This window comes from Phaseolus vulgaris, chromosome 9, assembly GCF_051622355.1.
Source record: "Phaseolus vulgaris cultivar YP4 chromosome 9, ASM5162235v1, whole genome shotgun sequence".
In the NCBI taxonomy this organism is placed as follows: Eukaryota; Viridiplantae; Streptophyta; class Magnoliopsida; order Fabales; family Fabaceae; genus Phaseolus; species Phaseolus vulgaris.
In genome coordinates this window covers 14,715,904-14,729,062 of record NC_143506.1, presented here as the reverse complement: position 1 = coordinate 14,729,062, position 13,159 = coordinate 14,715,904, and the positions used below count along the sequence as shown (strand labels likewise).

The 13,159-nt window shown below is 32.4% G+C and overlaps 1 protein-coding gene and 1 non-coding gene across 2 annotated transcripts; both read right to left on the bottom strand.

Annotated features, from left to right (window-relative positions):
• Window positions 1-542: 542 nt before the first annotated feature.
• On the bottom strand, window positions 543-2,156 carry LOC137820751 (RNA-binding protein 1). The gene is given in 3 exon segments (XM_068624990.2): window positions 543-860; window positions 862-1,670; window positions 1,805-2,156. Coding segments are annotated over 3 exon segments (1,110 nt in total). The 5' UTR covers window positions 2,039-2,156; the 3' UTR covers window positions 543-793.
• Window positions 2,157-4,210: 2,054 nt separating this feature from the next.
• On the bottom strand, window positions 4,211-4,299 carry LOC137823250 (small nucleolar RNA snoR8a). The gene has a single exon (XR_011083103.1). It is a non-coding gene; the product is annotated as a small nucleolar RNA snoR8a (small nucleolar RNA).
• Window positions 4,300-13,159: the final 8,860 nt, after the last annotated feature.

The window sequence follows — 13,159 nt, the reverse complement described above, 5'->3', positions numbered from 1 at the left end:
TTTTCCTCATACAATGGAGCATCCCTTGAAGCATTCGTATCAAAGCTCAAAGAGACTAAATATTAACAATTAAATATGGTTAAAAATACTGGTCATCCGCATTCTATGCCAAAAAAATAGACTTACATGGACATGAATTCAACAAAACAAAGGAAACCAGAAGTAGCCAATAACCTCCTAGACAGCGAAGTCATATGCGGCTCAAAAAAGTACTCGATCCAATTCAAGAAGGGGCATTAGATTTTGCAGCACAACTTTTTTTTTACTCTTTTTTATCAAACATACCTTATGCATACAGCTAATACAAACACACACACATACCTTGAATGGTGTAATAACTAACGCTATCTATGAAGGAAACTGCAACCAAAAAGCCAAGCAAATAAAGAAAAAATATGCATTTCAATAAAAGAACTGGAGAAGGTGCAAGACCCCATGAAGCAATTGACATGAGCTAGTCAAAAGAGAAAAAAAAAAAAAAAAAAAACAAACCAAATAGCACACACAGTCTAAAACAATTAAAAGAGAACAAGAGAAAAGAATTTGCAAGAAATTATTTTACAGATGCATGAAATCTCTACTAATAAAAATCCAACTACATAACTAAACATGATGAGTTGCTAAACTACATATTTATGACACATAAAAAGGTATCTTCACAAATTAAGAGTAATAAGGTCGAGTGACTAACTCTTACAACATATTGCGAAAAAATATGCCATCTTTCACAGCCCCGAAGCAGTCAGTAAGTATTTACCTACATGAATTAAGGCCAAAGGAACCTTTTAGTAAGTCAGCTAGATATTTCACCAGTGCTTCCTTTCAAACTCGAAGAGTCCACAACATTCTGCTTTACACCAAGATAATGTCGTATTGCCGGGAACAAATCCGTTGCCAATAAAAGGTTGATCAAATTTAAAATTTGTTCCAGATCCTAGAATTCCACCATACCCCCAAGATCCTACACCACTACCTACTATTCCAATCCTACCTCCAAAATACGCTAAGTTTGGAACAGCACTAGCATAAGGCACCTGACATGCTTGAGGACCAGCCATCATTGGCCCGTACCAGAAGTTCCTAGAAGCATCAGACGGAATCGCATATCCGTTCCCCCCATACCCACCCATAGGGTACCAGCAACCCTGAGCATTAGACCCATATGAATATATTCCATCACTACTATACCACGGCAAAGGAGCAAAACCCGGAAGCATGTTCCTAGGACTGTAAGGAGCAAAACTTTTAGGAACTCCTCTTTCACTCTTACTTCTCAATTTACTAAAACCATCATACCCATGGTTTCCCTCTTTAGGAACAGCCCTCTTGACCTCCACCTGTCTACCATTCAAGTCATGAAAACTCCTCACCATAACACTTTGAACCGATTCCTCGGAATCAAACGTGATGAACCCAAACCCCCTGGGCCGGTGAGTAACACTGTCCTGCATCACCACAACATCAGTAATCCGTCCAAACCTCTCAAAGTATTGCTTAAACTCCTCCTCAGAAATACCAGCAGGTAAACCCCCTACAAAAATCTTTTTAGTCCTAACGTTGGTGTCACTGCCACAGTCACAACTATTACTATAGTTACCTCCCCCTCTACTGTATAACTGGTTTTGGTGTTGCTGTTGTTCACTCCTGGGAATTGCTTTCTTCACTTCTACCTATACACGACAAGAAAAAAGAACTGGCCAAATCACATTAACCACATACCAACACATAACGAAATTAAATTCACGACGGTTTCAGTTTCTTGAAATCTGAATACACGAGCGTGTCGAGACGGAAAAGGACTAACCGTTCTTCCGAGAATGACATGCGTGTCTTGGAGGGCTTGATCAGCAGCGGAGAGGTCGGAGAAGGTGACGAAACCGAAACCTCTAGGGCATCGGGTACTGTGGTCTAAGGAGATTGTGGAGTCCAGAACGGCGCCGTACTTGGCGAAGTGGAATTTGAGAACATCTTCGGTGGTTTCACGAGAAATGCCCCCTACGAACAGCTTCGCTCTATCGGAATCCATCTTCAAATTCATTCTACTCTACTGTACACAATCCCTAAATTCCCAATTCAATCACAAAAACCCCTTTCTCTGTTTCCCTTTTTCGCTCCCAACAATGGGACACTAACCTAAACCCCTTTACGTCTTTGCCCATTAAATGTATTTGCCTTATGGGCCCAAAAGCCCGTTTTCACATTTATAACCCGTTATCTCAATTTTATGGCACAAACACTGAAGGAGTTCTCTAAGCAAATTTCAAAATATATATCCTCTCATTAAACTTAATATCAATTCAGGTGTTCCATAAAGCCTAATTTCTTGATTACAAAATTTTGAAAATAAAAATCTATATTTCAAATATGATATTCCAATAATTTCTCAACCAGATCATAGCTCATATAATTTGCGAATAAACATAGACTCATTGTTATCATGTCATATTAGGTAAGAATGTATTTATAGAAAGTTACTTATTCAACCTAAAAATTATTATCGAAAAAAACTAACTAAAATCCTAATAAATAGTATGTATAAAATAGATCTCTCACTGTTATTTTATCAGTAGATATTTTATTCACTAAATTTAAATGAATAATTTTTACTTGAAGTAAAAAACTTATTAGAGATAATAATGTCTTATCTTTAATAGTTTTTTTAGATGATATTTTTTAATTTTAGGTAGAATTTATTAAAATATTTCCTATCTCAAATAAATTTTCTTTTATCTTTTCCATAATTCTTAATTTTCTTTAACTGCTTACATCTTTTATACATTCTTTGTTCTTAATTTGTAGTATATTACTACAAAAATTTAAAAAATTGAAGATATTATTCCATCTTTGAATAAACATCTCCTTAGTATTTTTCTCTTATATTTATTTTCATCTTTTATTTTATTTTACCATAGTTTTCATAACACTAAAGGAACTTCTATTATCACATCTTTTTGTCCTTACCTATCACTTAATTAAAAAAAACAAGTGAACGAACATTCTTTGAAATAATCATTGATGAACACTTACATTTCATCAAAAACATTATCTGTTAAAAATTTACTTCTTTAAGAATTAGAATTATTCGATATCTTTTTGAGCGACCAAAACATTGAAAATAATTTTAATAGATATAAATAATTGGTGTTAGGGCCCTATAAAAGTTACGTGTTAAAATTTTAAATAACTAAATATTCAATTAAATATTCAATACAATTTTATATTAAAAATTATGACATAGACGTTTAGATTGGATTAAAAAAATTAAAATAAATTACTTTTTCTTCAAATTGTAGTGAAAAGGTTTAAAACAAATAACTTTTTACATTAAAAAAGCATCGATCTATTTACATTCAATTTTATTTATATCATTGTCAACTTATTTGTCTCAAATACTCAATTTTATTTATGATTTCGCCATCGTCATTATCAGTTATATGTTAATACCAGACCAAAAACTATTACCTAAATTCAATCAAATTATTAAATTATTAAATTTTGATTTTCTTAATCTTAAAGTAATTAATTCCATACTAAATAGGAATAATTACCCGCATCATCATTTTTAATGATATGCTGGATTTTCTAGTAACTAATATGGAAGGATATTATTTAGTTTCTGCTTTTGATTTTAAACTTAAAAAATAATCGACACATTACGAATACTTTTGATTTAATTATTATAAAAAAAAAATCCGACTCACTAAAACATCAAAGATTAACCTAAAATATATTATATGTATAATCTGATACAATGATTATGTTCCATGTTTCCCAAAACAAATTTAAATTAAATGGAGAAAAATATGACTACAAGGACTTCATAATCAGTTAACCACATATGGGATAACATATAAGAAAGATAGAAACAGATAGAGATTAAACTAATCATGCAATGTATTTGAAATAATCCAAAAAATAAATAATACACCACACAAAACAGGACTCAAATTCCCAATCAAATCAAATTGAGACCAATTGAACTATTGCGGTGTGCGTAACTCAACCCCAATGGTTTAAGGCTAAAGCTTTAAACACCGCTCAATCAATATAAGGAGTTGGACAAAACCAAAGCAGTACTATTATCAAAATACGCTCTGCAAATCATTACCCTTACTCCTCTAAAGCAAATAGAACAAACACCACATAAGAAAACACAAAGAATAAATGCATAAGCAAAACCAAAACGAATTGAGGAATGAATAAAAGGGGCAGAGCTCATATTCTATGGGTGTAAACGTGTCTGTCATGCCATGGCAATAGCATTCAGTACGAGGAATTATTTATAATCACCGCTGCTAACCCCTTAAGACTTCTGATATAAGAAGAAAATAACTATCCTAAAGCAAAGAGAAACGAATCTTCGAATCAACAGCACACACTGCAAAAGAATAATTGAAACAACGAGTTTGCTTAAGCATCGCTACACCAGACGAACAAAACCTCATGAGCTGGAATCGCAACAGAAACGAAAGATACGGAAGATGCAAAAACGACGAATTCACAATCTGATAATTTCAAGATCAGGGATGAGTATTTAAAGCTCATATTGGTACGCCACGCCGCTCAAAACCCTAAACCTTAACTTAACGAACCCGCTTTTAGGAGTTTGTATAACAGAAGCCCAATAAAAAGAAGGCTTCTAAATTATTGCTTTTCGTAACCACATTTTATTTATACACACTCCTTTTCGGAATGGGTGTTGTTTACCCATCTCATGACACTAATTATGTCCAGTTGGCAGAGATCCTTCATATGTTTGAGTTTAATAAATTAGATATAGTAGTTATAGTTATATCCAGGGTTTCATAATATAATATTGTATTTTTATTAAACTGTATTTATAAACAATCACGAATTAGTTATTATTATTATTATTATTATTATTTGCTGTAAAAAAAATGAATTATTTATTATAATTTATTGGCTTCATAGTGAAATATTATATTATATATCTCAATTAACACGTGCATTTATATATATAGAGAGGTCGTTGTTGTATAATCATTTAAGTTTACTACTTTTAATTATATAAAATGTCTCATAAATAAACTATATAATAGCATACTGTATGACAAAATTGGTTAATCTGATCTCTTAAATAGTTTCAAATTCTAATTGAATCAAATTTTGGGTTTATAAAATTAATTCTCTCAAAATTCTAGACTGGATATGGACGTTAACAAATTCTCTCTTTTTTCTTCTAAAATATCTTTTTTTTTTAGTAACAGTAAATATTTCAAAACTTATTTTTAAAATATTAAAGAAGGATAATCTTTGTTCAAAATGTTATAACGTTGATTACACTATTGCTAAGTCTGTAATTTGTGTAATTTTCACTGTGATTGACATACAATTACGAAAAATGTTAAAACTAGAAGAGACGAGACATCTAAACTATTAGAATATAATATAAAGTGATAAAATTATTTTCTCTTGTTGTTTTTTGAGTTTCAGACCCTTTTTCTTTTCTGAAAACTTTTGTACCGTTTTGGGCCTCTCTCTTGGCCCACTTGTGTTTTTGCCTTTTTTTTTCTGGCTGCTTCTTCTTCTGTACTTTCATACCTTCTTGTGCCACCCCCATAAAATTTTCGTATTCCAAAAATACCCTTTTCAATATTCCGGATTACATAATCCGAAAGTCTTTTTCTAGATTTAGAATTAGCTTCCGGATTATGTAATCCAAAAGTCTTTTGTGATTAGCTTCTGGATTACATAATTCAGAAGTCTTTTCTATACATAAGATTAACTTCCGGATTATTTATTTGAAAGCTTTTTTTTGGGATGTGTTATTACCTTCCGGATTACATAATCTGGAAGTTTTTTCTAAATATGAAATTGACTTCCGGATTATGTAATCCGGAATATATCCGGTTTTTGGATTACATATTCTATAGGCTTATTATTTCAAATCTAAGGGGTGGGAAAAAAAAAGGATAAAATGGTATTTTCATATTTAGTATGGGGGTGGCACAAGAAGGTATGGAGGTGTAGGAAGAAAGAGTCTTTTTTTCTTTGCTTTGATTGTAAGTTTAAATATGAATAAACGTAAATTGAACACATACAATAATGTGCACATATAGATCTTATCATATGACTCTCACACAATCATACAATCAAGAAGAAGGAAAAAACACTTGCCTTGATCCATGAGTGATCCTAATTGAGCAATTACTTTATCTCATTTGTCCCAATCTATCTTTTAGCAATTCCGTTCTTGTCACACACTTTCGTGATGGTTAACAGTGAGACAACTATTATTTGCAGAGACAGAACCCTATATCCTTTAGTTCCCAATCTCCATCAAATGTAGCTTTTCATTAGGTATATCATCATATATATATTTCTCACGTTAACCAATGGACCATTTATTCTATTATTATTATTAAATCATATTTGGGCCCAAAGCCCAAACTCTAAGTCATGTGAGTCACTTTATAGAAATTAATTTACAAAATTTCTTACATTCTCCCACTTGACTCATATGAGTTATAATACTTTCATGATTTAATAATTACATAAATCCGCATTTAAAAGGCCTTACATAAATTGGTTCTATCATTAATCAAAATCAAGGATACATAAATAATAAGAGTCATGGCGGTTACATGTCATTTCAGAAAAGTAGAAAACATAAATTTCAGAAACTTTATTTATTCAATGAGCTCGGAGTGTCAAATAAGCATTAATAACAACATTCATCATTCACTAGTAGACATAATGCCCATATTTACAACATGACTAGTAAATGTTTTGGGCGGTAACCCTTTTGTTAAAGGGTCAGCAATCATAAGATCAGTGCTAATATGTTCTATTGACACTCTATGTTTCTGAACTTCTTCTTTAACGGCAAAGTATTTCAATTCCATATGTTTAGCACCTTTGGAATACTTGTCATTTTTAGAAAAGAAGACAGTTGCGGAGTTATGACAATAAATTCTCAGCAGCTTGGCAATACTGTCAACAATTCCAAATTCTGAAACAAAATTCCGCAACCAATTAGCCTGAACTGTGGCCTCAAAGCATGCCACAAATTCAACCTCCATGGTGGATGCAACAATGACTGTCTGCTTCGCACTTTTCCATGAAATCGCTCGTCTGGCTAAAAGATACACATAACCAAAGGTAGACTTTCTTGTATCCACACAACCAGCAAAATTTGAATTTGTATATCCAATCGTTCCTTGCAAGTATATTAAAACTTTCTTTGCAGCTTTCCAATGATCCAATCCTGGATTACTCTGGTATCTTCCAAGCATACCAACTGCAAAACTAATATCTGGTCGTGTACAAGTTTGAGCATACATTAAAGTCCCAACAATAGATGCATAAGGTATATTCTCCATCTGTTTCCATTCCAAATCATCTTTTGGACATTGCATGAGACTAAATTTGTCTCCTTTCTGTATTGGAACAGGAGATGTCGAACATTTATCCATTTTGAATCTCTCTAAAATTTTATTAATATATGCTTTATGAGACAAACCTAACACTCTTTGTGATCTGTCACGGAATATTTCAATTCCTATCACGTAATATGCCTCACCCATATCTTTCATCTCAAAGTTATTAGAGAGAAATTTCTTAGTCTCACTTAATAGACTAAGATCATTAGTTGCAAGCAAGATACAATCAACATACAAAATCAAGAATATAAACTTGTTCCCACTAACCTTCAGGTATATACACCGATCAACGATGTTTTCCTTAAACCCAAAGGACACAATAGTATCATTGAACTTAAGATACCATTGCCTATAAGCCTGTTTAAGCCCGTATATTGATTTCTTAAGTTTACACACCATGTGTTCCTTTCCTTCTTCAATGAACCCCACTGGTTGGTCCATATAAACATCCTTTTCTAAATCCCCATTCAGAAAGGCAGTTTTGACATCCATCTGATGCAACTCAAGATCATAATGAGTTACTAATGCCATGATAATTCTAAAGGAATCTTTCTTAGAAACAGGTGATAATGTTTCCTTATAATTAATGTCATCATTTTGAGTAAAACCTTTGGCAACAAGTCGGGCCTTGTAACGTTCGATATTGCCATGAGAGTCACGTTTAGTCTTAAAGACCCATTTACACCCGACTCTCTTGCATCCTTCTGGCAATTCTATAAGGTCCCATACATCATTATGTGCCATTGATTTAAGCTCATCTTTCATGGCATCTAACCACTTATCAAAATTATCATCATTGATGGCGTTTGAAAATGAAACTAGATCATTATCAATACCTAAGTCATTTTCTGACTCTTGTAGATAAACCACATAATCATTCGAAGTAGCAGACTTTCTTTCTCTTTGAGCACTTCTTAATACTATTTCTTGTTGTTCTACTACAGGTTCATTGTTAACTTCATGATCATTAATTTGTTGTTCTTCTTCATCGTTGAGTGACTCAACTACATTAGAAACAACAATACTTAAAGTAAAGGTACTAGTTAAAGGAACTTGTACTCTAACTTCCTTAATCTCCACATTTTGTGAAGTATCACTCCCACTGGTTTCACCTTTTTCAATGAACCGTGCATTTCCAGATTCAAAAATTCTTGTGCTATGAGTATGACAGTAAAACATATACCCTTTTGGCTTTGCTAGATAACCAATGAAATATCCACTGATTGTTCTTGCATCCAATTTCTTTTCTTGTGGATTGTATATTCTAACTTCTGCCTGACATCCCCAAACATGCAGGTGTCTCAAACTGGGTTTCCTTCCTGTCCACAATTCAAAAGGTGTCTTTTGAACTGCCTTACTAGGAACACTGTTCAACAGATACATGGCAGTTTTTAAAGCATACATCCACAATGAAATAGGTACAATTGACTTACTTAACATGCTCCTAACCATATCCATTAACGTTCGATTACGCCTTTCTGAAACACCATTTTGTTGTGGTGTACCTGACATTGTGTATTGACCACAAATACCACGCCTCTCAAGGAACTTAGCAAACGGACCAGGGTGTTGTCCACTTTCATCATACTTTCCATAATATTCATCACCTCTATCTGACCTGACAATTTTTACCTTTCTGTCTAATTGTCTTTCCACTTCATTTATATAAACTTCTAAGGCATTCACTGCTTGCGATTTTTCATGCAGTAAATAGACATAACCATAACGTGAAAAATCATCAATAAAGGTGATAAAATACCTTTCTTTATTGAAAGAACTTACATCAAAAGGTCCACATATATCAGTGTGTATAATTTCAAGAAGTTAAGTACTTCTTGTGGTTCCCTTCTTTGTGTGTTTTGTTTGTTTGTCTTTAATACAATCCACACATACATTCAGATCAGTAAAATCCAAACTTGGAAGTATTTCATTTTTTACTAATCTCTCCATCATTTCTTTGGAAATATGTCCCAAACATTTGTGCCACAAGAAAGCAGAACATTCATTCACCAAACTACGTTTAGTGCCAACATTATGATGCGAGGTCATAAGAGTTTTAGCATATAAATTATCGAGATTCAATCTATATAATCCATCATAAAGAGTATCAGATCCAATAAAATAGGTACGTTGATATAAACTGAAACATCCATTCCCAAATTTAAAAGAGTATCCGGCAACATCAAGTTTAGACAATGAAACTAAATTCCTAGATATACTAGGTACATAAAAAGTATCCATCAAGTCTAAATAAAATCCAGTGTCGAGGATTAAACGATAAGTCCCGACTGCTTCCACTGGAACCTTCTCTCTATTCCCCATGAAGACAAACTTTTCATTTGGCTTTATGGTTCGGGTTGAAAGGAATCCTTGCATCATGTTAGAAACATGAGTTATGCATCCAGAATCAATCCACCAAGAATTATGTGGAACTTCCGTTAAGTTTGATTCAAAACATACATAATAAGCATTCATGGTGGTTGATGTACTCATTAATGTCTCAACAAGAGACTTATCATCTTTTTGGGAGCGCTCTTCCACAAATTTCATAAATTCTTTTGCATTCTCGGTTTTAGGAAGAGCAGACTTAATATTGTTTACTATGCTCATTCGCATAAACATCAGGCTAAGTCTATTTAACTTTTCCCAAGTCCTATAATGAGCTTTCTCCTCATTTCTACTATCATCAGTAATAGCAGCAGGTTTCTCGATTCGAATGGCCAAATCAAGATCCAATACACCTAAGTGAAATTGGACATTTTCACTCCAGTCAGAAAAATTTAGACCATTAAAGACTGGAATAGACGTAGCTTGCGAATGTAAGTCTACAGGAACAGATACTTGATCACACATGCTTAACATTAATACTTCGAGTCATAAACTAAACATACAATACAGATACAGAAAACATTCTATGTATACTAATGTTCTCCTTTGGGAGATTCATTAATACACAAAACATAACGATGCTACTAGTATTTGTTGAAGATGGATGAAGTCTCTTCTCTACCTAGTGTTGTGTGTGTTTGATGTAGAAAAATAGCTAGTTTGCTTTGAAGTTTGTAATAGGTTTAGATGATCTTGTAAGTAGGCTTGTAATTGTGTAAGGTTGCCTTTTGTTGTATGACCTATCATAGATGCCTAACCAAGTATAGATCAAGCACATGATGTGGTTAAAGGGTTTTTGAAAAGCTTTTAAAAGTGCTCTTAAAAGTTTTAAATCAGTACAAAAAAGAAATATGTTTTATGGAGAAAGAATCGGTTTATTTCTTCTCTGTTAAAAGGCTTTTCTAAAATTCTGTTAGGGCACCACATGTAAAGCTTAGTTAGTTATTTCAGTTAGCTGAGTTGGCGGTTTTCACAAAATAAATTTGTTAAGTGCAAAAATGAATCTGTTGTTTTCATAACTGCTTTTCAACTGTTTTTTGAAAAGAAGTTAGAAACTGTTTTCTATATAAAGAAAAGTCTCTCTCACGTGAAAAGGTGCTGAGCAATTACGTTTTTGACAGAGATCAAACATTTTCCATGTGAGAAGAAGGATCAAAAGATTTTTGAAAGGTTTTCCAAAGAGATTTTCAAGTGTGCTTGTTCTAGGAAACCTTTGATCTTGGTGAAGGTGCTGGTGCAGTTCTGCAGCAAATTGAACTACTGGTTTTGAGTTCTTGCATCTTCTTTTCAGGTGTAATCTTTCTTTTATTCTGGTTTGTAAAGGTGTAAGTGTTAGTCACTCCTTGATAGGGTTTCTTGGAGTGCAAGGTGTGCTGAAATAGGGTTTTTCAGCATTGATTGTGTTGTTCTTGTAGTATTCAAGAACTGTTGTGTTTGTAAGTAATTGGTACTGTTTTTAGTGGATTCCACCTTGGGGTAAGGTGAGACTGGACGTAACTCTGTATGAGTGAACCAGTATAAAAACTTGTGTGCCTTTTCTTCTCATCCCTGCACTCATTTCTGGTTTTGCTTAATTCTGTCAAGAACTAAATCTGTTCTTTTGAAATTGAATCTGTTAATTCTGGGTTTAAGTAAGAACTGTTCTTCCTGATTTGTTAAAGCTTTCTAATCACAAACAAGGCAATTGTATATGATGGTTTAAGTGATCAGTGAACAAACAGTCTATTCATTAAAATTTGAGAAAGAATCATTCTCCTTAGAACCTTGTGTTGAGTAAATTTGTTTGATCTCTAAGCATAGTTGTATCCTTCATCCTCATAATATTCAGCTGATCTGACTCTGTTATAATCCTCTGTTGATCACAATTTTATATTGAACAAATTCAAATTGTGCTAGACTGCTCTGAAGAATCAATCTGTTTCATGTAAAAACAATCTGTTCTTTTTGCCTCTGGTATACTGAAAATTGTGTGTTCTTGCGAAAATTTTATAAGCTCAATTCACCCCTCCCCTCTTGAACTTAGACACTAATAGACCCAACAGTATTAACTTTATTTGGCAAGATATATGCATTAACTAGAAACACTTGTTATCTTTGGATATACAAGCAAAACTAATAACACATACTCACTACCAACAATCATATCCATTAATTATAAGGACAACTAATCAACCTTTGGGTGATCCAAAAATGTCTTATAACAATGAGTTTCCATTTTCCCATCTATAAATAATTTAGCATCCATTCTATAGGTAATTGAAATAAAATTTATCAGTAATCTGAAATTAAATAAAACTTAAAGATTTGATCACTTTGGTGATTACAAATCTATCATACAAATAACTTCAGAAATTATATCACTAATTGAAATAAAATTCATCCATAATTTAGAATTAAATAAAACATAAAGATTTGATCACTTTGGTGATTACAAATCTATCATACAAATAATTCCAAAAATCATATCATTAATTGAAATAAATTTTTATCCATAATTTAGAATTAAATAAAACATAAAGATTTGATCACATTGGTGATTACAAATCTATCATACAATAATTCCAAAATCATAATTTAATTGAAATAAAATTTATCCATAATTTGGAATTAAATAAAACATAAAGATTTGATCACTTTGGTGATTACAAATCTATCATACAATAATTCCAAAATCATAATTTAAAGAAAAATAATACATAAAGCGGAAAAATTAATTTTCTATTTCTCACTTTCAATCAATTAATTAAACTTTAATTTAATGAACATAGTAAAATTTCATTAAAACTTTAATTTAATGCAAATTAAATTACATTAAAAAAATACATAAAACAGAAAAATTAATTTTCCGTTACTCACTTTTAATTAATTAATTAAACTTTAATTTAAATGTAAATTGAATTACATTATAACATAAGTAAATTTGAATTAAAAACTTTAATTAAACATTAATCAAAATAAAATAAAATTGATAACGTAAAGTGAATTAAAAAAAAACTGGGACCAAAAAGCTACCCCATATTATTCACAATCAAAAGGCAGTCAATGACGTAAGGTGCACATGTATTAATTAACGTAAATTATTAATTGAATTCAATAGGTGCATAAAAGAATTCACAATTAATTAAGCTTTAATCTAAGGTGCAGGAACGAATTCACACGTGCAGAGCCAAACGCATCAAGCAACCAAAAGCACAGGTTTCTGCATTAGCGTAAAGAGTTCACTTTCCCTTTCACATTTATCATAAAACCCTAATCACTTAATGAACCAACAACGGCGTTTTAAGAATCCATGAACCACCCTGCCGCCAAACCACGTTGAGTCGTTAACCACTACGTGTCGCACGGACAAAGGTGTTGGATCCCGTTTA